Source organism: Myotis brandtii, unplaced genomic scaffold (assembly GCF_000412655.1).
Source record: "Myotis brandtii unplaced genomic scaffold, ASM41265v1 scaffold388, whole genome shotgun sequence".
Classification (NCBI taxonomy): Eukaryota; Metazoa; Chordata; class Mammalia; order Chiroptera; family Vespertilionidae; genus Myotis; species Myotis brandtii.
In genome coordinates, this window is record NW_005364882.1 from 2137957 (window position 1) to 2163356 (window position 25400).

General features: G+C 40.1%; 1 protein-coding gene across 1 annotated transcript in view; it reads right to left on the reverse strand.

The window, feature by feature from the left end:
* Positions 1 to 4423: 4423 nt before the first annotated feature.
* Positions 4424 to 25400, reverse strand: part of DIAPH3 (diaphanous-related formin 3) — a 505494-nt gene continuing 484517 nt past the window's right edge. Inside the window, exon 27 of the mRNA XM_005872674.2 lies at positions 4424 to 5618. Within this exon, the coding sequence (XP_005872736.1) occupies positions 5353 to 5618 (266 nt within the window). The 3' untranslated portion in view covers positions 4424 to 5352. The remainder of the gene's footprint in view (positions 5619 to 25400) is intronic.

Sequence of the window (25400 nt, forward strand, 5' to 3'; positions counted from 1 at the left end):
TTAATTTTCTTCTTCTTAATGAAGTCCCTTTAACATGTCTTATAATACTGGTTTTATGATGATGAATTCCTTTAGGTATTTCTTGCCTGGAAAATTCTTTTTATATCTCCTTCAATTCCATAGGATAGCCTTGCTGGGGAGAGCAATCTTGGTCATAGGGCCTTGCTTTTTATCACCTGAATATGTCTTTCCAATCCCTTCTGGACTGCAAAGTTTCTGTTGATAAATGAGTTGACAGTTATGGCAGCTCCCTTATAGGTAATTAATTGCTTTTCTCTTGCTACCTTTAAGAATCTCTCTTTGTCTTTAACCTTTGGCAATTAATAACCTTAATTATGGTGTGTATTGGTGCAGACCTCTTTGGCTTTATCTTGTTTGGGACTCTCTGTACTTCCTGGACTTGTAAGTCTATTTTTTTCACCAGGTAGGGGAAGTTTTTAGCCATTATTTTTTCAAATAGGTTTTCAATCCCTTGTTTTCTTTTTCTCCTTCTTTTACTACCATAATATAAATGTTCTTATGTTTGATGTTGTCCCAGAGGTCCTTTGAATTCTCTTCATTTTCTTTTTTAGTCCTTTTGCTGTTCTGATTGGGTATTTACCACTATCTTGCCTCCCAGATTGCCAGTTTGATTCTCTGCTTCATCTAATCTGTTATTGATTCCCTGTGATATATTCTTAATTTGTTATTATATTTTTCATTTCTGACAGGTTCTTTTTCATGCTTTCTATCTCTATTGAAGTTCTTTATTTTTCTCCTAAGTTCATTGTACATCCTTATAACCAGTGTTTTGAACTCTGTATCTGGTAGAATACTTGTCTCCACTTCGTTTAGTTCATTTTTCAGATTTTTGTTTCTATTTTTTCATTTGGGACATGTTTATCTTCTCATTTTGGATTACTCCCGGTGTTTGCTTCTATGTATTAGGTAGATTATTTATGCCTTCCAGTCTTGGCAGAGTGGCCTTATGTAGAAGTTGTCCTGTGGGGCTCAGTGGTACAGTCTTCATGGTCACCTGAGCCAGGTGTTCTCCTGTTGTAGTAGAGCCTTGACTGCTGTTGGCATTACAGTGGATGGGATTACCATCAGGCTGTAAGGACTGGCTGTGACTACAGTGGATAAGCTGTTGTGTGGGACTCATCCCAAGGAGTGGGATTGCTTTAACAAGGCTCTGGAGCCTGCCAAGTCTGCCCTTGGGTGTGTTGTTCGTGGCGCTAGTTGGGTGTTGCTCTGATGTGGTCTGAAGCTGACCACTGACTATGCTGCTTCTGGCGCTTCTTAGGAGGGCTCCTTTGCAGGCCATGCTCAGCTGCTGCACTGCCTGGCCCAGGACCACCTTGTAGCAGCTACTAAGTGATTGTCTTTGGCTGCCACCTGTACTGGACTTAAGAGGCACCTTAAGTCTTTTTTTTTTTTTAAATATATTTTTATTTATTTATTTATTTATTTATTTATTTATTTATTTATTTGGGAGAGGGATAGTTAGGAACACCGATGAGAGAGAAACATCAATCAAGCACCTCTTAAGTCCAGTACAGGTGGCAGCCAAAGACAATCACTTAGTAGCTGCTACAAGGCTATGCTGCAAACCAAGGCTGGCTACACTAGTCACAGGCTTGGGACCACTTAGATTCTTAACCTTCTGGCCCTTTAAATACAGTTCCTCATGTTGTGACCCAACCATAAAATTATTTTCGTTGCTACTTCATAACTGTAATGTTGCTACTGTTATGAATCGTAATGTAAATATCTGATATGCAGGATGATCTTAGGCGACCCCTGTGAAAGGGTTGTTCGACCGCCAAAGGGGTCAAGACCCACAGGTTGAGAACCGCTGACTTAGAAGGTGGTACAAAGCATGCTAAGGCTGGCCACTGCTTGTTTGGGATTTGTGGATCTTTGAGACATTTAGGAAAGTCTGCAGCATCATCTGAGGCAGGCCACATGTGTGGAAAATTCACTGGAAGAAGTCTGGGCTAGGTGGGCAAGTTGGGTGGGGTAGGGTCTCAGGATCACCATGGTGGGCACAGTGTTAATGGTGTGTTCAGATTTGGTGCCTACCTGTGCCTGCCAGCTGCACAAGGGGAGCCAGAGGAACTGTGGTGTCTGCCAGCAGTTCCATCCTGGTGAGTTGACCCAAGCCCTGACCTCCAACCCTCACCCTGAAGCTAGGCAATTTAGTTCCTGCCAGTATGTCCCTGGTGCTTTTCAAGATGCAGCCCCTGCGCTGGAGCTGAGTGTCTGTGCTTGTGAGTCTGTGCTTGGGCCCTTTAAGCCCTGCAGTGCCTAGGGCTCTCATAGCACATTGTCTTGCTTGGACACAATCCCAGCTGGTTTTTATAGCCAGATGTTACAGGGACTCTTCTTCCTAGAGCTGGTGCCCCAGTCTGGGGAGCCCGGTTTGAGGCTGGGACCCCTTGTTCCTTAGATGGAACCTCCACCTGATTCTTTTTTTTTTTTTAAAATATATTTTTATTGATTTTTTTTTTTTTACAGAGAGGAAGGGAGAGGGATAGTTAGGAACACCGATGAGAGAGAAACATCAATCAGCTGCCTCCTGCACACCCCCTACTGGGGATGTGCCCGCAACCAAGGTATATGCCCTTGGCCGGAATCAAACCGGGGACCCTTCAGTCCTCAGGCCGACGCTCTATCCACTGAGCCAAACCGATTAGGGCTCCACCTGATTCTTAATCGTCACACTGAGGGTGTGGGACCAGCCTAATTCTTGACTCCATCCCTCCTATCAGTCTCCGTATGACTTCTTAATATTCTACTTAGTAATAGGAATTCTGTTCGGCTAGTGTTCAGGTGGTCTTCAATGATTGTTCTGTAATTTTGATACGGTTGTGAGAAGAGGTGAGTTCAGCGTTTACCTACTTGGGCATCTTCAGCAGGACTCTCTGCTTCCCTTATTTTAAAAATTACACTGATTGGGAAAACTTGTTAGCTGCAGGTCTTTGCTCTTGGACAACTCAGTGATCACTTACTTGTCTCTGTGTTCTTGCTACATTCTCTACACTGGCCTGAGGGAAAGAGGAGGGGAATCTATTTGGGGTTTGTCACCAGCCCAGACAGAACATCCTCATCAAGGGCACTGAGCTCTGTCAGGTGGTTTCGGGTGGGCCTTTTAACTGCTCATTCAATTGACCAAACTGCTCAGAAATGCAAAATTGTACCGCACTACCCACCCTCCAGTTAAAGGTCATTAGTATAGTTTTCATTTCCAGTTGGCTAAAGGAATATTGCGAATTTTAAAACCCTAATTCTAGCCCTAGCTGGTGTTGCTCAGTGGATGGAATGTTGGCCCACGGACGGAAGGGTCCCGGGTTCGATTGCAGTCGGGAGTACGTACTTCGGTTGCAGGCTCGCTCCCCGGCCCCTCTCCCCCTCCCTTTCATTCTCTCTAAAAATCAATGGAAAATGTCCTTGTTAATCATCAGTTAACAAAAACAAAAACAAACAAACAAACAAAAAAATAGACCTTAATTCTATTCATCTAGCCCCTTGTTGAACAGACAGCTATCAAGAAAATAACAAAGTGCTTGGCTTCTTGGTTGGCACCTCTGTCAACTCTTGTGTTTTCGTCTTCACAGCTATGGTCTTCCTATCAGGCCTACTCAGAACAGGCTCCTGTCAGTGAGTCTGGGAGAGGGGAGTGGCCACTGCAGTCGCTGTGCTAGCCTCAGGCTCCGGCGGACAGATGCTCTGGAAGCTGACTGCTGGATCTGGTGCCGCCCTCTCTGTCCCCAGGAGTTTGTGTCATTTTTACTTCCCTTTATTCTCCCGGCTGCTTCTCTCTGTTGGTTGATCCTTAGCTCCAAGTTTTCAGAGTGTTTACCTGCCGCCTGGTGTATCCAAACTACCTGGTTGAATTTCAGTTGTGTTTCTGAAAAGCCCAAGTCTTTGCAAAATCATGTTAAGAACCTATAATTAGAATTCTTCCATTGAACTTCTCTCCTTCCTGTTAGGGTTCTTGTCTGCTTAAATGTGTAAATATCCTTCACTTTTTTGATTTTTAGGATTTGTGTTCAGGAAAATAGGAATTGCATTGAAGGGCAAATTGCACATTTCAGCAATACACACAAGAACAATTTATTGCCACACTGGCTACGGATAATACTCTGTTCCCCAATGTCTATAAACAGGGCCTGGTTCATAGTTCTAATTAATTAACTTTATTAAGTTGGAGCTGAAAGGAGGTGGCAACTTAAACAAGGAAATAAAAAGCAGCGGACCTCGCAGACTAGTTCCATATAACTGCTTTTTAACTGTAGGTAAAAGAGCAGTCACTTACTTATTGCAGGTAATAAAGTAAAATAGATGCTTAGAGAGACTGCATAGCACAGTCTATTTCCAGCTCAGCCACAGAATATGCTAACTACAAAAAAGAAAAGATGATTTCTCTCATTTAGTGCAAGTACAAGTTTATTTTCTTTGATATGGAATTATCAACGTTAATTTGATGCCCCAAGTGAAGCACATGTGTAACATTTGCATAAGAAAACTTTAGCTGAAACATTTTTTTAGATCTTTGTTAAAGTTATTGATTGTCAGATCAAACATACTGCAATTCCAAGTTTTTTTTCACAGAAATAAAGACATTTGTTACTTGGCAAGTTTCAAAATGGAAATTCTATCCCAGAGTCATAATTACGGGGAAGAAGGGTGGGACAGGGAGGGTGGGGTGTGCTAAGAGTTTCAGCAGCATTGTAATACCATATATGTCCAGCTTCATACAAAAGCTTATGTATTTACAGAGTGCATACATTCCTATTACATCATTTTTGGAAATGTGCTCAATGGTCTTATAGTTTCCTACAGGTCTAATTAACATGAATTCAATGATGGTAAGGAGCTTACCAATCATTTCCTCATAGCTCTGTTATCTTCAGTTTTATATTTTTGATACTATGCTAATAGCAGGCAGATCCCAATTCGGGAGAATTCTGGACCTATATAAACAACACATAGGTAGCAAGACTTGAGGTTGAAGATTTGAGGGTCGTTAATGTTGAAAATAATAAAGTAGAAATTACAATTGACTTAGAAAGATGGTATTTTCTTAAGGATACATTGCTGAACGCGTGGCCACCCACTGTCTCTAAAACACTGTAGAACCTAACCACCAAATGCAGAAAACGTTAAAGCCCGTTACAATCCCAAATGAGTTACCACCTCAAGTACATAGGAAAAGCATTGCAGTCATGTATTTAGCTTTATTTTTCTAATAGATATCATAATTTAAAATTATATAAAGTAACTTACATAGAAAGCAATTTTTTCAAGTGTTATAGCTGAGAGCGTGGCTTTATATTTGGCTTACTCATTTTATTTTTTTGCCGGTTTAATTTATAAAGCTCGTAATCTTGCCAGCAGGGCTTCAACTTCAGGAAGGGATTCATTTTTAGAAACTGAGCCAAGAAGTTCCATTTCCCTTTTTCTGCTGCTTCCTACATGGCAGGCGTCCTTCTCAGCTGCCTGGACTCTCCCTGTGGACGTGTGAGTGTGAGTGCCTCGGTTATAATTCAGCTCCGTGGCGACTGGAGTCCTTGTTGAGTTGCAATTGATATTGTAGCGTAGACGCGACCCTTCTGTCAACTGCACTTTCTGATTTTCTACAAGAAGGAAGAAACATCAAATTTATCACTGTGATGAGCTAGGACTGTGCAGATCATGAAATTTTAAAATAATTATTCTCAATAAACAGGTCCTCTTAGATATATTAAACTAAAAATCAACAGATTTAAAATAAACATGCAGAGGTTATAAACTGAAATAAAAATAGACAATAGTTTCATTAGTACTTATGTTATTTCCTTCTTTTATGCCTGACATGCCTATCACTCAGTTATCATCAAAGCTTGGTTCTGTATTTCATCCAGGTCTCTGCTCAAATGCCATCTAAAGAGAGGACTTCTCTGACCATCCATCTAAAATGACACTTACTCTTTGCATCACAGTATCTCCTTATCCCCTCATCTTTCCCTGCATAGAACTCATAGCCACTGGACACATCCTTTACTTGTTTACTTGTCCAATGTCTATCTCTTCATTAAAATGTGAGCCCCGAGATATCAGGAACATTGTTTAAAATATGCTGCAACTTTGGTGGCTGAAATGGCCCTGGAGCAAAGTAGGTGTTCAATAAACATACATTGGGCAAAGAAATGATTTCCACACTCTATGACCCAAGATAAGCATTAGTTTGAATAATAATTTCCTTTTTGAACAAAACAAAAGAGAAAAGTTTCTATTGGAATTTCAAGTCAATGATTTCCCCTAAAAGAAACAATGAACTTGACAGGCAAATTATTAAAACATGCTAGCAAAACAGAATTAGGTAATAATTTAATTGTCAAATATATACACACATACACATACTGACAGGTACACATACACACATATTTTCCTTTATTGGTAAGTGACAGTGATGCTGACTTATCAAGGCTCTAAGGAGAGAGGTGCAATAGCTAATGACTAAATGGCTCTGGCTGATTAACTTTCCCAAAGAATACCGGATTTCCTTTTAATGAACTGACTCTCACATTGCACAACCATAGGAATGATCGCTCTCATAGACCTCAAACTATGAAAAAAAAGACACCCTCAATATCCATGTAACCTTGAATGGGGCTTGAAATAGCTTGAAGTGACGTGACATTTAAAGTTTTTGGTTATTCGCTGAGAGATGTTCCATTATCCCAATAGTAATGACTTTGGAGCACAAGCAGTCACTCATGACAGTGTGTTTTATGTTAGTGCTGAAAGTTCCAACCGAGAACAGCTTGTGCATTAAAAGGTGGCCGCTGAAGATATTTACTGCACTGTCATTTCCTGACCAGGGGCTTTTCAGTGATGGATGAGTATTTTACACACTTTCTTGGACATTCTCAACAAATTTTAGAAGTATGATCACCTTTTAGCTGTTGGAAGAAAATAAATATACTTTTCCTATCACATTCTCTATCAGGTGGGTAATTGTTACTCAAAAATCAAAATCTACTAGAGCAGTGATTTTCTCTTAGAGCAGTTTGTGCTCTATAGTTTCTAAGATACATATTGCATTTGCAGTAAAGGGCAACGTGCACATGGTATTCCTGCAGTTCCCAAGACCACACACATTTATTTTCTAGCATCCACCCTTCTGTCCTAAAATGTGTTTGAAAACTGCATTTGTCGCTAAGTGCAAATATTTAGTCAGCTTACTACTCCTTCACCCTGATGTTCCTGTCTTTTCTTGTCATTTGATTTCTTGTAAATGACTTTATCATGATGATATCTGCAACAAAGTAGTTTATTTTGCTACTGGGCAACTCCAGTCGAATATCTGATGGCAGTGAAGAGATTGGGCTAAAATATAGGTCTATTATATATGTACTAGAGGCCCAGTGCACAACATTCATGCACTGGGGAGGGGATGGTCCCTCAGTCTGGCCTGTGCCCTCTAGGGCCTAAGCCGGTAGGCAGACATCCCCTGAGGGTGTCCTTAGCACTGCAGTGGAGGTGAGAGAGGCTACCGCCACTGCTGCTGCGCTCCCCAGCTGTAAGCCCGGCTTCTGGCTGAGCAGCGCTCCCCCTGTGGGAGCACACTGACCACCAGAGGGCAGCTTTGTCCCCTGGTGGTCAGCGTGTGTCATAGCAACCGGTTGTTCCAGTTGCATATTAGCCTGTTATTATATAGGATACATATATACATATATTGTTCTGTACCTTCTATGGCTATCATGTATCATGCCCAATTCCACATGAGGCAAAGTGAGAAGAAAATGGGATTTTAAGGTCAATCTGGGTTGAAATCTAAGGTCTACAATGTGGCTTTCACAGGTTACTTAATCTCTTTTGGATTTCAGGTTTCTATTAATTAGCCTCACAGAGTACTGATGAGAATTAAAGGAAATACTGTGGGTGACACCTAATTTAAGACACTTGTCTTTCCTTCCTCCTTCCCAAGCTCTCCAAGGGAGGCGTCTACCACCCAAGACTCGGGACTTTTTCAGATGCTCTGACCTCCCTGACTTTCTGGTGACCATGACAGTCAGGGCTGAAACACCATTTTATTAATAGCTTGTACTTATACATATATAGCACCTTCATTTATAAAGCAGTTGTTGCACTTTAAACATTACCAGCCTCATTTTGTAGATTGAGAGATAAAAGCAGAAGGAGGTTAAGTCATCGCTTAGACTTAGTTACCAAGTAAATCAGCGGCAGAAGCCAAATGCTGTCTCTAGAGATACTAAGGCTGTCTTAAAGAAATTTGAAAAGCTTTCTGCCAAGGAAAAGTGCTAAGTAATTCAAGGCTAAGTTTTATAATAACAATGTCCTGTACTTAATTCTTCAAAATGGTTTCTCGACGCTTGATCTTAGCCAAAAGGCTGAGAAGTGATTTTCAAAATGCTTTCTAACACAGCTAATTCTCCCAATAACTTTGAAGAGCAGATAGTATACTATGTAAACTACCATAGCACACAGTACTTTCTTTTCCTGGCGTCACTTAAATTCATGACTATAAACTTCAAGTACAACCATCATCCCATGACAATTGCCCACTCCATGCACGCCTCCCTTCTCCTAGACAACTATTTCACATCTTCTCTCTTTTCAAACATCCAGCATGATCTCCTTCACTCTTATTTAACTCATTCATAGAAGCAATCAGGAGAGAACCAACCCCCACAAGCTCTCCTTGCCCCCCACACTTACTGTCTCCACATTGAATGCACACACACGCCTTCCCTCCTGTTAGGATCTGCTCTGCTACCCGAGGACAGCCCCTCAAGGTAGCACCACATACTACTACTGCTTGTCTATTCAAGGACATGCCTCTGACTGCTGTGTCCTCACTACCACTTCATAAAGGTTTCCTTCTTCATGTGCCCGTTCTCTTCAGTATACAAGTATGTTGTGATAACCCTAACCTTTCGGAACAAAAAAATTCTTTGACTCCACATCCTGCTCTACTACCTCAAAAATCAAACTTGTTGACTGTCTGCACAGCAAAACCTCTTGGAATTGCCCTTACTTGCTGTCTCAGCTCCTCTCTTCCCATGTTTGTCTTGAAGTCACTCCAATGATGCTTTTGACCTTCTGCTCTTCTGAAACAGCTCCTAACAAGGTCACTAATAAACTGCGAGGTGCTAAAAACAAGGATTGTATATATCCACTTGGATATTTTGGTCTTCCTTTACTTGACCTTTGCCAGATCTAAGGGTGAATGCCCAGCAGAGCCTGGGTTTCCTTTTCGAGTTTGTTCTTTGAACTTCTTCTAAGGCTAAGATGGATAACAATGGGCGGGCCAATGCAGGCAAGAGCATTTCTGCCCTTTCGAGAAAACTCCACAATAGCTGTGAGCATGCTTTAGGGACAAAATGATAAGAGAAAAACCAAGCTGGTATTTAACTCCTCTGTGGTTTCAGGTGGAGAATCTTTCATGAGCAGCAACAGACAGGGCGAGATAAAAAGAGGCTATTCCTGAGACTGCTGAAGAAAATAAAAAGAACATACACAGGGCTTTGTTAACAATGAGCTTACAGCTCTGTGAGAAATTTATCCAGCCCTCACATTTCTCTCTCAGCATCCCACAGCTTCTATCCAGTCCCCAGTCATGGGAGATCCAAAAGGTAGAACAGAGGGAGTGGAGTTTTACACTGCAAAGTAGATAAATGAAGTTGGGTTGGAGGACTCTTCAATCTACTGCACCTAGAGAAAATGTTCACCATTAGAGGAAGTCCCCAAATGGAAGTTCACTGTTATACAAACATGTTATGGTAACACTGGTTCAAGGCCAGGTGTCTCTTGCTATTACTATTATTTTAAAAGCCTCCTGTTGGTGACTTCATCTGGGCTGAACCAGAGATCCAAATTCCATGTACTTACTGCAATGAAAACATGCACTTAATTTCTAGAAGGCTCAGTTCAAACCTTCAGTAGATGCCACAACCCTGTACGTTGGAGCGAACTCCATATAGGTGTTCAGAGGCATGAAATAAATTGTAATTTCAGGCCAGTGGGCTTGTCCTTCTCATAAAGAATTAGATAGTTGCATACAAAATGGCATACCTTGGACACATGAGCTCTTTCAATCAAAGACAGGACTGGGGTATCAAGAAAAAGAGAAGCATTTTCTATTTCCCATCAACTCAAATCCTTATCAATACAGTTTTTAAAATGGAAATGAAAAATACTGAGGCAAACTAGAATGACTGTATAACTCTCCAAAGAGAAAAAGTCTGTGCTATTAGTTTATGAATTGAATCCAAGGCTGCTATCTCCCCCTCTAAGATGTTACACTTGATGTCTGGAGGGAAGTATGGTCTAGGACCACCGCCAGTATCCAGGGTCACTGGTGATCGGCACCAGGTCAGTAAGGGAATCCAATCCACATATCTTGTATTACGCTTCTGTAGAAACAAACAGGGTGAGAATATATGCTCTTTTCCTTTAACACAGGACAACTCACTTATTTCTATCTATTTTGTCCTATGATTCTTACTATAAGAACTGAATCTGGAGTCCCACCACAGCCTTTTTTTTTTTTCTGAAAGTGAATAAAAAGTTGAAAATTGTTGAAAAGTTGAATGGCTCTTAAACACAGAGGCTCTCACTAGACTTAAACATAAAAGCCTTAACCTACATCAATGTTGGATCCCACATGGCCTTTTGGATGACAAAAAAAGCTAAAAAAAAACCCCCAGAAACAAAAACTGCACCATCCTAACATTTCCATTGTTTCTTGAGTAACACAAAAGACAGAGAAAACCAGGAAAATTGCTGACAAAAGAAGTAAATATAAATATATGCAGCATGGTATCAAATGAGGAAATATCTCGGCCAACGGGCACGCTTCTTGAGCTGAGAGGCCAGCTAACACCCTGGCTGACAGTCCTTGGGAAACCTCTCAGCTGCAGGAAATATCAGTTATGGTTCAGAAAGAGGCATTATTCCCTCTAAGTCAGTATTGATCCCCCATCACATTGTGGTTCTAATGGGCATGAGCTTCTTAGAAGTGCCAACACTCAGATGAAATATAAAATCGAGCTCCTGCCTTTTGTGGTCAACGGTGAGCCTGTGGCAGCTTTGACAGGAGAAAGGATGTAGAACTCTGGTGTCCTAAACTGACTGCATTTATTCAGTCTTCCTGAAGTTTGGTCTCTCCTTGCAATCCTTCACCTTTTGCTCTTAACTATTACTTTGACCTACTAAGTAGCTGTTTGCTTCACCTCAGCAATGACTTTACTTTCGTGAGGGGGAAAAAAGTGACCCATAAATACAATTTTTAAAGCACTACTGGGTCTACATGATAGTGAAGTGTGTGACAAATATATGTTTTTAATCTATGCAATAACGGAAGTTAGTGCTGGCCGCCAGCAGCCCATATCCCTGTGGCTTTTCTTACAGTTGATTTACTGATGTTATAAATAATTGTCTTCCCTTAGCTTCATTTTGCTGTTTATTTTACCTTTTATATTGAAAATGTATAAAAATGATAAAAAGAGCAAAGGGGCTCTTTGTATATAAAGTCTTTTAGGAGTGCCAAGAAACCCTTATTGAAACCATATGTAAAAACAACAAAACAATACTTCCCCACTTTGAACAAATTAGACAAAGCAGAGGATGATAAATAAAAGATATCTCTCTGAATAAAGGAGATACCTGACAATTAATCTAGAACTTTTTTTTAAAAAAATTTCCAGAAACCCATCATACATGCACTTCCATTCAGTCTTGTTCTATATCACTGCCCTTTTAAATAAACTTCAAAGCCAGCACTGCCATTTTCCAATTCCCTATGCTGGGCCTCCCTCACTGACCACTGGCTAGAAGGAGCTCAGAGGGTGCAGCTCTGAGCAAAGAACGTCCAGGGTGAGTCCAGCCTGTTTCCTTTGAAGAGAATAGCCATGTAAATCCTTCCATTCAACTACTTACCTTTCTGATTTGTAATATAATACTTTTGTTCAATGCTCCTTTCTATATTTGCTTTCTTCTCTCTCAAGTTTCTAACCAATTATTAGCAAATTCTAATTTGGCTTTCCTTCATACTTCTGTATTGAAACTGCTCCCTACAAACTTACCAGACACCTCAAAAACCCTAAACTCAAATGGAATTTTCTCATGCTTCATTTTCTTACACTTGAAACACTTTCTAGAAGGTATGTAATAAAATTTTAGTTGGTCTTTTTACAAGTTTCTGGGAGGTTGCCACTAAACCCTTGGAATTAACAGTGACAGGAGTGCCTTTACTGTTCATGGTGGGCCCCTAGCTAGTTTACAGTAATATGTGATTGAGGATGGGGTTGGACACATCAGAAAGACCGATGGAGGTTAGAGGGTTGGAAGGTGGAGACTGAGCTCTATCATGTTACCTATCAATCAGGTCTAAGGAACGAAGCCTCAACACAAACTCTGGACACTGAGTACAGGTGAGTTCTCCTGGTTGGTAATACATATTGTCACACACTGATGTTCTGGGTGGGGGGGAAATGCATCCCCAAGGACAACAGAAGCTTCATGTTTGGGACGTTCCAAGGCCCCACCCTATGTGTGGTCTCTATCTGGCTATTCTGACTCGTGTCATCTTACCTAATAATAGACAGACATGCAAATTGACCATACTTTTGCTATGCCTTAAGCCATGCCCACCAGCCAATCAGAGCAACTATATGCAAATTAACCCAACCAAGATGGCAGCCAGCAGCCACGGAGCTAGAGCAGGCAGGATGCTTACTTGCTCCAGTGATGGAGGAAGCCAGCCTGCCGCCAGCTCTGAGCTCCACTCAAAAGCAACAAAGTTTCAATTATAGAAGGTAAATAAACCCCAGGTACCTGCTTTCAGCAGGCCGTGGCCATGGAGTTGGAGCGAGCAGGAGGCTTGCTTGCCCCTGCGATGGAAGAAGCCAAGCTTCCCGGTGGCTGCTGCCTCCTCTCAAGGCAACAAAGTTTCAATTATAGAAGGTAAATAAACCCCAGATACCTGCTTCCAGTCGCCATGGCCATGGAGCTGGTGGGAATAAAAAATAAATAAAAAAAGCAAAGGCTGGGAGCTTCAGTCGCCAGGGGGCTTGGTCAGTCTGAAAACAGCCATCATTGAAAATAGAACTGATGTTCCTTACAAGCTCCCCTGGGTAGCGGGACAACTTTGTTCTAGACATCCTATATAATAAAAGGGTAATATGCAAATTGACCCTAACAGCAGAACCACTGGGAATGACTGGTCACTATGACACACACTGACCACCAGGGGGCAGACACTCAATGCAGGAGCTGCCCCCTGGTGGTCAGTGCACTCCCACAGGGGGAGCTCTGCTCAGCCACAAGCCAGGCTGATGGCTGCCAGTACAGCGGTGGTGGTGGGAGCCTCTCCCACCTCCTCAGCAGCGCTAAGGATGTCAGACTGCAGCTTAGGCCTGGTCCCCGCTGGCAAGTGGACATCCCCTGAGAGCTGCCAGGCTGCCAGAGGGATGTCTGACTGTCAGGTTGGGCCTGATCCCCCAGGGAGCGGGCCTAAGCCAGCATGTGGACATCCTCCGAGGGGTCCCAGACTGCAAGAGGGCATAGGCCGGGCTGAGGGACCCCCCTGAGTGCACAAATTTTTGTGCACTGGGCCTCTAGTTTTACTATAAAAAGGCTGTAACAGTAAGTATAGTACTTCCTGAACTCTAGGAGTCACTGCAGTGGATTATCAAACCTGAGGGGCTAGTAAAACACACCCAGTTGCAGCCAGCTGGTCAACATTGGGAACCCCCAAACTTGCAGCTGGTGTTGAAGTAAGGGCAGTCTTTTAGAGTGCTGTGAAATTTGGCCTAACTCTGGACAGCTGGTGTCATAAGTAATTACAGAATGTTATTCATATTCATATTACCTTTATATATGGCTACTCTATATTTTGCAAACACTTTTTTCAAACATCCACTCATTTGATTCTTATAGCAATCCTGTGAGAGAGATGACGTGGTACATTTACCTTGTTTTACATAAAGTTTACACAGCAGACACAACTTTCAGGCAGAGCCGGAGACAACACTCAAGCCTCCGGGCTGCTCATTAGAATGCTCTCTCAGATGCTTACTCTTCTACGTTTTGATGATTCACTTTTAGCCATCATTGATAATTTATTCTACCTCCCAAACCCCTCCCACACATGACAATACCTCTCTCTGTGTGGCTGTTTCATCCTTGGCCCAATTTTCTGCCCCTTTACCCTTTTCTCCTCTTGAAAGGAGACGTTAACACCTGCACCTCCAGCCCTAACAGGAGAGCTTCACTCTGCTCCCGCCTCAGCCTCCTGATGCATCTGTATCACCAGGATCTCTTCAAACACATTTAAAACACGAAACTTTCGAGACCAAAGCAGTTTTCCCTTCATACTTAAACCAACCATAGTATCTGTTCACCTCTCCTGCTATTGATTACTGACAGCTGTCGCAGGCTACTCTGCATATTTCTGGTCACAAAAACAACACCAAACTTCTAAAGACTGAAAACACTTCTAATATTGAACACTGAAAAACTGTTAGCTATACACATATTTAAGAAAGATTAATTAAAGCAAAGAAGATAATTGTTTTCCAACCACTTATTCCAGTTCAGGGTTGTGCTCACCAGAGCTCATCCTGGCAGTTCAAGGCACAAGGCAGGCACCCATCCTGGACAGGGCCACTCACACTCACCCACACTCCCTCCCACTGGGACAATGCAGACACACCCATTCACCTAACGTGCACATCTTTGGGATGTGGGTGGAAACCGGATTATCCAGAGAAAACCCACACATGGGGAGAACATGCAAACTCCACACAGACAGTGGCCCCCAATGGAAGTTGATTTTTATTTTCTCATCAATAGTATAACAAAACAACATTAATTAAAAGTGTTACTTGAGGACTTCCTGTACTTAGAATAATAGTGCCTGCCTCTTAATGAGTGCTTAATACATTATTTCTTAAGTGACTGAACCTAAGCATAGCATAATTTTACCACCTGTTTCACTTAATGTTTCATATATATCCTTTAAAAAAACACTTTGGAATAACATTACCTAAGGAACAAACTGATGACATATCACTTTTGATTAATGCATAATTTTGTGCATTCTGGTCTCGTGAGGTCACAGCACTGAGTTCAGGACAGTGCTGTCCAATAGAAATGTTATGAGAGTCACAAAATTGGGCCATATATGCAACTTAAAATTTTCTAGAAGCCACATTAAATATTGGGAAAATCAGTAAAATTGATTTTAAAAATGTATTTTTCTTAACCAAATGTCAACTATCATAATTTCAACATGTAAGCAAAGTAAAACATATTAATAGAATCTTTAACTTTCTTTTTTTTTGGGGGGGGGGAGGGAGAGACATTAGTCTTTGAAACCAAATACGTATGTTAAGCTTTCAGTACCTATAGTCTCATTTCAGACCAGCCCCATTCCAAAGCTCAGGAGCCACATATGGCCACTGGCTACATACTGACAACACAGATCCAACTGCAGTTTCTACCAGGGCAATTACTTGTAACATTTTTGAGTTGGATATCTTTATAGAAAATTTAAGTGGTGAGTAACTTCATTCCACGTTGAATTTTGTAGTATTAAAAACCTAATAATTATTACTTAAAAAATTAGAAATTATAAAACAATTTTTAAACTTTAGTTAAAAGTTAAAGTTCAAACTGGAATAACCCATATCCTAATGGAAATTAATATTGTTCATTTACCCATATTTACTAAAAGTACTTCTATAATTTATTTAAGTCACTATATAGGGATGTGTAGTTCACTTGACTAGAGAAAAAGTGATAGAATCAAGATCACAAAACCCACCCTTGTATGGGTATGTATTTTGGAATCTTTTCCTCAATATTAGAAATAAATTTATTTCCCTATGTAGTTTGGACTAGTAAACTCGGTTTTGTTCTCTGGTCACCAATTGTACACTAATCATGGTTAGTTATCAAATAAATATGTGCTGTTTGAATTACATAGGGAAATAATTGCAGTTATAAATACATTGCTAAAACTGAGGTAATTCCAAAATACAGACCTTATTAAAATTAGGTCAATACATGAAAGCTAAACTATTAACAAAATCAGTTATTACAGAAGGAAAATGCTTTTTTTAAACATTATTACTTTTTTAGCTACATAAAAATAAATGAAAGAATGCAATGTCCCAAAATTTAGCATTTCATTGTGATTTTGTCTTATATAAAGAGGAACAGTTGGACATTCCTAGGTAATTTGGATTTATGTAGCTTTTGTGAGTGGTGAAATAGACAATGGCTAAAGTTCAAAATGCAGTCATGAAAGGTAAATGGTAACAATTACATGCTGACTGGTGCTACTCTCTCTGTTGACATGCTTATCCAGCGACCGAAGTACAGGAAGACCAGGCTACCATTCAGAGACTCTTGTACTTTTACCTCATAGTTCTAGACACATTTTAGTAAGTCAGTGAAAACTAGGAGGATCTAACACTAAATGTAACTCTCCTTTCCAAAATGAGATTGGCCTTTATTTCTTGCCATTCTCCTATTCAAATTGGAACCGAGGTGCACAGAGTTGCCACTGTTAGAAGCTAACAGACTTGCCTTTTCTGATTGATCTATTCATAGCCCAGCGACATTATCTTGTACTGGATTGATGGTACCAAGTTTCATTATGAAATCTGAAACTACTTCTAAGATTTTGGTTTCATGTATTTCTAGAAAATGAGTAAAAAAGAAAAAAGGAGAAGAAAAAAGATCTGCCTTGAGTCATAGCCATTACCTTAAAGACAGCAGCTCAGACTAATATCCTACTGCCTCCTACTGTCAGTTTGAGGAAAGTGAGTGCCTCAAAGCACCTTACTCAACCGTATTCTATATACAGATTACTGGCCTTCTTCCTCTGAAGTACAATTTTGCATACTATGCCCTGGGATTGTAACCTAGGAAGATATGTTGATGTTTTCCGAGTTTCCCTGAACTCTTTCCCTGCTTAGACTACTAGGTGTGTGACAAAAATCTAGCAAACACCTTGGGTATGCATTTTACCCACTCAAGAAAAAAAAAAAAAAGAATGGTTTTAAATGTACAAAATAACATTTGTTCTTTTAAAATTCCTTTGCACATTATTTTGTTCTTAAGATTTTCATTTTTCTCTCCCCCCTTTCCCTACAAAGTCTTACCACAGAATATCTGTAAGGAAAAAGCGAGAGAAAAAAAATCTATATGATTAAATATTTTAAACAGCTTTCTCCTAAATACAAAATATTAAGTATGAGTTAGAATAATATTGTAGGAATATAACAATTCATTAAGTATGATAAATGTTGAAAAGCTTTAACTTATATATCTAAAATATGAAAAGAGTATATGAGAACTTAAGGTAAACACGGGGTGGTCAAAAGTAGGTTTACAGTTGTTTACATGGAAAAATACACATTAATAAATACTAATACAAGAATAAACTATGTTTTGAATACTCATAACTGTAAACATACTTTGCCCACCCATGTATAAACCACTCATTTCTAGAACTAGTGTATTTGGATCAATGATTTGGGTGCTAATTGTAGAGCCCTTTGTACTCAAACTGTAATATGACTTTTGATGGTTTCGACTGAGTCAAAGAATATTGATCCACATTTCTAAGGTGAGATTTTTGATCGGCAAACGAAGTCAGGCAAAGAGGACCCTTCTTAGAAGCTGCTAGCACCCTTTTAATGAGGAAACTGTAAAAGGAATAGGTCAATGTTACTTCTGTTACTTTATTGCAAATAAAACACTAAGTTTGGTTCTGGGCTGCATTGAGATCTCTGAACACTTGGCTTCAGTAAACAATTCATTTTTAATGCAGCATAGACTGGGCCTGTGCTTCCTGAGACTCTATGGACACATAGTTGGATCGGAACACACAATTCCCTCTTCCCATTTACAGCTATAGATTCCTGCCTCGGGCTTCTCTATCTTGCCAGCGGGAACTGTTTCCTCAAAGGCCAACTTCTACTCATCTTCCCAGGGCTTTGGAGTACCTCCTGTCTCTATGGTAACATGAAACACAAAGCACTAGAAATGTACCAGACAGCAGGCAGAAAAGAAAGAAATTAGGTGCTGACTGCAGGAAAATGGACAGAGGACAAGATGGTGCAAATGTCAGCTGCTCATTTCCTGTATATTCTCCTGAAGAGTTACAGTGTTAGCTCAGAAGAAGCCTTAACATGCATGGAACTTTATAATCCACATGGTACTTGAAATAAAAAAAAAAGAAAATTACCAGGGATCCACATTAATTGTAAATGTCCAGCAATTTATGGTTCATTAGATTACTGAGATGAAAGTTCTCAGCTAATTGAGATACAAAATTAATTAAGAAAAAATTAATCAAATATTCCAGTATGGTCTTTGCTAAAAACAAAGGAAACCATTACTATCACATGACAGAGTGTTCTCTTTTTTCTATTACTCAATTTTAAGATAATATAAATATTCTTAGTCTTTTGCAATTTGGAAATCATATAAAATATAGTGTCTAAATCTATTTGTATCTAAGTCTTTGTAGTGTCTAAACTCTAGCCACTAGAGGTCAGTTACACCTGTCACCAATCATTAAATTTAAGTGGACATTAGAGTACCCTGATAACTTCTCGTCACTTAAAAATATGGAACATAAACATTCTTTTACAACTATTACAGTATAATAATATGTTTGCTAATTAATTATTCTATTTCTAAAGCTTAGATTTTGCAAAGCTACTACCTTTCTATACTGGCACTCATTTAATTGAAAGAGGAAAGTAATCATTGTCATGAATGGACTCTAGAAACCTTCACAATGAATGGAATCCCATGACATGCAAGGCCTCTTCTGGAGTAGAACAAAGTGATGTGTTCTGCAGCTTTCCCACGTCCATTTAAACCCTCATATTCACAGACCTTCCAATAGGAACCATTTTATTTCTCCATGGAATTACCTTTTATTTTCTCTTGCATTACACAAATCTTATCATCTTACATGTTTATAACTCAACTTATCACAGTAAAAAATAATTATAATTAACACTGATGTGTGAGAGAGAAACATCGACTGGTTGCCTTATCTGTCCAATGAGGTTTACTATGTGACAAACCAAAAATAATTTGTTAAAAAAAATTTTTTTTGCAACTACAACACAATCTGCAAAGATGGAATTCAGATTTAGTTCTAACAAAAAATAGCATTGTTTACCATCTTATTATTATAATGAATAAATTTACAATTAATAACATAATTGTTAGTTTTTTCCCATTTCATATTTTGTTTTACAAAAGACTAATAATAAAAATAATACTAATGTGTTTGAGCACTTATTATGTGGCTTTTACATGAATTGTCATACAGCCTAAAGGAGTATGACTTTTATCTATTTCACCGATGAGGAACGGAGGAGGCTTTGAGGAGTTAAGGAACTTGCCCTACATTAGGAGGTAAATTATGGTGAAGTTTGAATTACTGTCCAAGTCCCCTAATTCAGTTCTGGGGTCCAAAGTATACCACGGTTATCTGACTTAACAAATAAACGATAAAAGCTGAAAAAGCAGCAGATAGTATTCCTATGTTAGCACAAGGAACCAAAGGGAACTAGGAGACACTTTATTTTTTGATATCATTTCTGACAAATACCTTAAAAATCGATTGAGATCTCTAGTTAAACAGAACCAGGGATATATTTTGCAGAGTTTTGGTTGTATTGTATAAAGTACTGCCTATGCTTAAAATGCAACAGAGCTAGTTACCAAAATCTATTACCCAGATTCATTATACATTAGAAAATACAAAAAAACTAGTTTATGATGGTCCCCCCCTTACACATGGGAAAGGTTCCAAGATTCCTGAAACCACAGATAGTCCCGAATCCTGAATATACTATGGTTTCCCCTACATACATGCCTATGATAAAGTTCAATTGATAAGTTAGGCACAGTAAAAGATTAACAACAATGATAGTAAAGTAGAACAATTATAATATACTATAAGTTATGGATGGCTTTGGGGCCATTATTAAGTAAAATAAGATTACTTGAACACAAGCACTGCGATACCAAGAGAGAGGGTCTGATAACTGAGATGGCTACTAAGTGACTAATGGGCTGGTAGCATATACAGTGTGGACATGCGGGGCAAAGGAATGACTCACGGGCAGAGCGGATGGTGCGAGATTTCATCACACTGCTAAAGCGGCATGTAATTTAAAACTTAAAAATTATTTTTGAAATTTTCCATTTAATATTTTTCAACTGCAGTTGACCATAGGTAACTGAGACCATGGGTAACTGAAACCATGGAAAGCAAAACTGTGGACAAGGGGCAACTACTGTATTTTGACATTACATAAAACTTCTACATTTTAGTTAACACTATACAATTTGTACCAAGTAGAAAGTCTAGAGTTAAAAATTGTTCTGTGTTTTTGTAAATAAAATGAGCTAACCACAAATGCCTCTATCAAGTTTAAATTTTTAAAAAATGTTTGATGTAGGGGGAGATAGGGAGGGAGGGGAACATCAACGTGAGAGAGACAAACATGGACTGGTTGCCTCCCATAGGTGCCCTGACCTGGGATCCAACCCGCAACCTAAGTATGTGCCCTGACCTAGAATCAAACCAGCAACTTTTTGGTTTACAGGATGACATTCCAACCAACTGAGCCACAGGGCTAAATTTTAAAAATTTTGAATACATTTCTCTCACTAGTAATCCATGCTTGAGGAAAGTACTATTTTTTTAAAAGGAAATGGAGCAATTCCTAAGACTAAGACATATGTTTCAACTTTTTTAGTTTTACTTATGCAGTGAACTCTATATATAATACTACCTCCTTTCTATTCCTCTGTAGTAATCATTGTCTACTATAATCTATGATCCCTCAAATCTCATCAAATGCTACCAAGTTCTCAAAAGATTGTGATGACACTTGCCCTTGAACTTCCATTGTACTTCTTTCATATATTGTGCATCCTGGTCCACTTAGTGTTAATTGTATTTTTGTCCCTGCTACATGCTAGAGTTGAGTGACAAGACCCATGAACTCCTTAGAGTAGGATCTGTATTCTCATCTCTTATGGAGGTAAATCAGTACTTTACATGTAGATATACTAATAAAAGGGTAATATGATAATTAGATGGGAGACCTTCCAGGAGACCTTCTGGATGTTCTTCTGGACAAAGCCATGGTGACAGGGCCGAAGTAGAGGCGGTTAGAGGCCAAGAGGGGAGGGCAGTTGTGGAACGGCAGTCGGGGCACCAGGGACCTGCAGGACCTGTCCATCTTAAAGCAAAGAAGGGACCTGGGGGGCGGGGCTGTTGGGGGTAAACAGACCAGCAGGGGGGCCAGTTGGGGGCAAGCAGGCCATCAGTGGGGGTCAGTTGGAGGTGATCAGGACAGCGGGGTGCAGTTTGGAGTGAGCAGGCCAGCAGGGGGACAGTTGGGGATGAGCAGGCCAGTGGGGAGGGAAGGTAAGGGCGAGCAGGCCAGTAGGGGGGGCAGTTTGGGGTGATCAGGCTGGCAGGGGGGCATTTAGGGGCAAGCAGACCAGCAGGCAGAGTGGTTAGAAGCAATCAGGCAGGCAGGCAGGCAGGTGAGTGGTTAGGAGCCAGCAGTCCTGGATTTCGAGAACTGCAGTAGGACATCCTTTGAGGGGTCCCAGATTGGAGAGGGTGCAGGCCGGGCTGAGGAACACCCCCTCCCCCATGCACGAATTTCGTGCACCAGGCCACTAGTATTATCATAAGAGTCTACAATCAAGAGGGCAGGGACTATATTTAACCATTTTTGGGCATACTGTAGATACACAATGGAAAACACGCTTTCATTCACTTAGCATGAAATGCTGAGTATGCACAGTGACCATGCTGTAGTAAGCGTCAGGGATTGCAGAGAATGAGCAGACAGGGTTCCTGACTTCGGGAGGCTTACAGTCTAATCACATCACTGTATCAACATCTACAGAGATATTTGCTTATTATCTTCCCTACATAACAAGGAGAAATGGCAAGACCGCTCAAAGTGTTTTGAGTAGTCAATTATGCCTATCATTTTTTAAATGCATTATTGGATCTGGTATCTATTATGGCTTTTAGCAAAATTAGGATCCATGCCTCTTAAATAATAAATAGAAATATTTAAGTCCTGTGGGTGTGTTAGGTTTAAAAAATGTTTAAGACTGGAGGAGTGTCATCTGCAGCAGTAGATCATGGAAGGGAATACAAGCAATGTTGACTGTGAAGGGCCTATCTAGGATATCTTCTAAGGAGAACTAATGCACTAGGCCAGTGGTTGGCAAACTCATTAGTCAACAGAGCCAAATATCAACAGTACAACGATTGAAATTTCTTTTGAGAGCCAAATTTTTTAAACTTAAACTATATAGGTAGATACATTGTTATTAACTTAATTAGGGTACTCCTAAGGCTTAGGAAGAGCCACACTCAAGGGGCCAAAGAGCCGCATGTGGCTTGCAAGCTGCAGTTTGCCGACCATGGCACTAGTCTATAGGACAGTGATGGCGAACCTATGACACGCGTGTCAGAGGTGACACGCGAACTCATTTTTTGGGTTGATTTTTCTTTGTTAAATGGCATTTAAATATATAAAATAAATATCAAAAATATAAATCTTTGTTTTACTATGGATGTAAATATCAAAAAATTTCTATATGTGACACGGCACCAGAGTTAAGTTAGGGTTTTTCAAAATGCTGACACACTGAGCTCAAAAGGTTTGCCATCACTGCTATAGGAGGACTGGCGGAAAGGTGGCAGACGGAGAGAACTAAATAGAAATGCAGGTATGAAGTTGGCCACAGATATAGTTCATAAAGGATGAATTAGGCAGGTTTTGAAGAATAACACAGGAAGAAGCAAATGGATTTGTGGATGCTTTTGCTCCCGATATTGTTGAGAAGAGTGGCTGTTTCCACTGTTCTTTCACTGTGGTTAGTGCCCTATTATTCTTGTTGTCAATGTTCTATTACAGGGAGAACAATGGTCTGAATTCATCATTCTATATGGGCCTCTCTTAAGAGACTGGTGTTCCAGTTTTCATGATCATTCTAAAACCAGGTTAAAGTGCTTTGGCACAAGAAGTCAATTCCAGGGAACCGTCCTTAACCCCCACCCCTATATTCCTGTCATGCATTCTCATATAGCACCCTGTTCTTCCCCTTCATTACACCTTCCATAGGCATAATGTGCTTGGGTCATTATATATTTAATATCTGTCTCCTCTACTACATTCTACTACTAAAGAAATCTTTCACTGGCTTTATCCAAATGGTGATTATGATGATAATGCCAGGCATGAAGAGGAGCTTTAAAAACATTTCCCTGATTAATTCTATGAAGCTGTTGTTAACATCCCCACTATACAGGGAAACTACCAAGGCCAGCTACTCAGTCAGGCCGTAGCAATACCCTCGGTTTTGCTGCTGTGGCTCCTGGAGAGGCCTATCATGATCTCCTCAGGCAAAGTAAAGGCCCTTTGCGGGGAGGCCAGTTTAGCTTTACTCCCCTCCCTGCTGCCTCTACAGATTTGGTTTTAACTGAGCTTACTGCCACAGAATCACCTTTTTGTTTATCAAGCTGTATGCTCATTGATTTGTTTGTTCTTTGGATTTACATGAAAGAGGATCAAAAGCAATTTTCCCTGACTCATCTGGTTAGTTGCAAACTCTACATTTGTGACTACTTAGATCAGAGGGTGCTCTATCATGGGCTAGCTTGGATCTGAAAGGTAAAAATTGTAAGGGTGTCTTTTTAGCTCTATCATTCACATATTATGTCCTGGAATGATTCTCTCTTAATCTCTATAGACTTCAGCACTTTTCTTTGTTTACTGGAGATGATTAAATAAGCCAAACCACAAAGGATTTTATGACAAAAACAATATATAGGACAGCTCTTTGATGAGTGCAGATCCCCATACAAAGGTAAGGCATATGTCTCTCCTCACAAGTCTCGAAAGTGGCTGTGTTTGGGTTTCTTTTCCAATGGTCACAGCAGGCAGATTAGTAACAGACACTCCTAAAATCATATAACTCTGAGTGAAAACAGAGCCATACATGTTAAAAAAACTAAAAGAAAAAAATTCATTTCTATTACTTCCAATGTAATCTATCCCATTAGCCAACTAACTTACGTTTACATGTAGGTATTAAATTCACAGTTAAAGTGATAAATCCAGCGATGTGTATTTATTTGTTAATTTGCTGGGGATAAGGTGGGTGGATATCCAAATTCTGAATATATCTGATGAGAATGGCAGCTGTAATGTTTATGAATTCAGGTCTTTGCCATTTAAAATAAACTGACAGCTTCCTCTTACAGTGTGATAACAGCAATACATTTAAAATCAAACTTGAGGATTTCAGGGCATCTAGAATTATAAAGAAAAAAATTGTGAAAAGCTTTTTTTTTTTTTCCAGGGGGTAGGGTAGGAAAGAGATTCTTAGATTCTGAGAGCCAGAGAAACATTTCACATTTTCCTAAAATGTTGGTGCTTTTCTAAGTGACTTCCTTCCATTCTCACTTTCCAATATCTTAAAAGACACATCTGTGAATTTTTTGAGTAGTAACTAACACATTATGTTCATGAATACCCTGGGAATGAGGAAACAGACTAGGAGGAACCATTGAAATTTCTGGTGTAATGAAATATATAGAAGCCTCCTGTTCCCGTATTCTTGCCTTTCCCATGTCTTCCTCCTCCTCAGAGCAGGTGTGTGGACCCACTTCCTCCCCCTGTGAGGTGGCCACTGCTTATCTCCATCCACTGACCAGGAAACTGAGCTCAGAGGTTATGGGGATTTCCCCCCATGACACCTAAGAAAAGGCAGATGCAGAAGGGAAACCTGGAAGTCCCCCTGTCCTGTGGCACAGGCCACTGTCTCTGGGTCACGCATCAGCTGCTCTGCTGCAGGGAGTGCTCTCGGAGGTAGAACAATTTGGCTAATAGGAAGAGATGAACGGAGATGGAAAAGTAGTACTGCTGGTGGTTATATAGAAAAACACCATATTAGGGCTGCAGAAGATCTAAGCAGCTATAAGCTTAAAGGGTTTGTAATAATTTGAATAACAAAAAACAAAAAAAAGTTTTGTTTATCAGAACAACAGATTGTTTTTATGTGGGATCTATTTGGGGACTGATACATTTATGTTGAAATTTTCATGTTTCTCCTTTATTTGGTTTTAATCTGAGATAAACAAAAATCTACATTGAAATTTCAGTCCTTAAGAGCTGCAAATCCACCCAGCCGGCTTGGCTCAGTGGTTGAGCGTTGACCTACGAACCAGGAGGTCATGGTTTGATTCCAGTCAGGGCACATGCCCGGGATGCAGGCTCGATCCCTGTGTGCAGGAGGCACCCGATCAATGATTCTCTCTCATCATT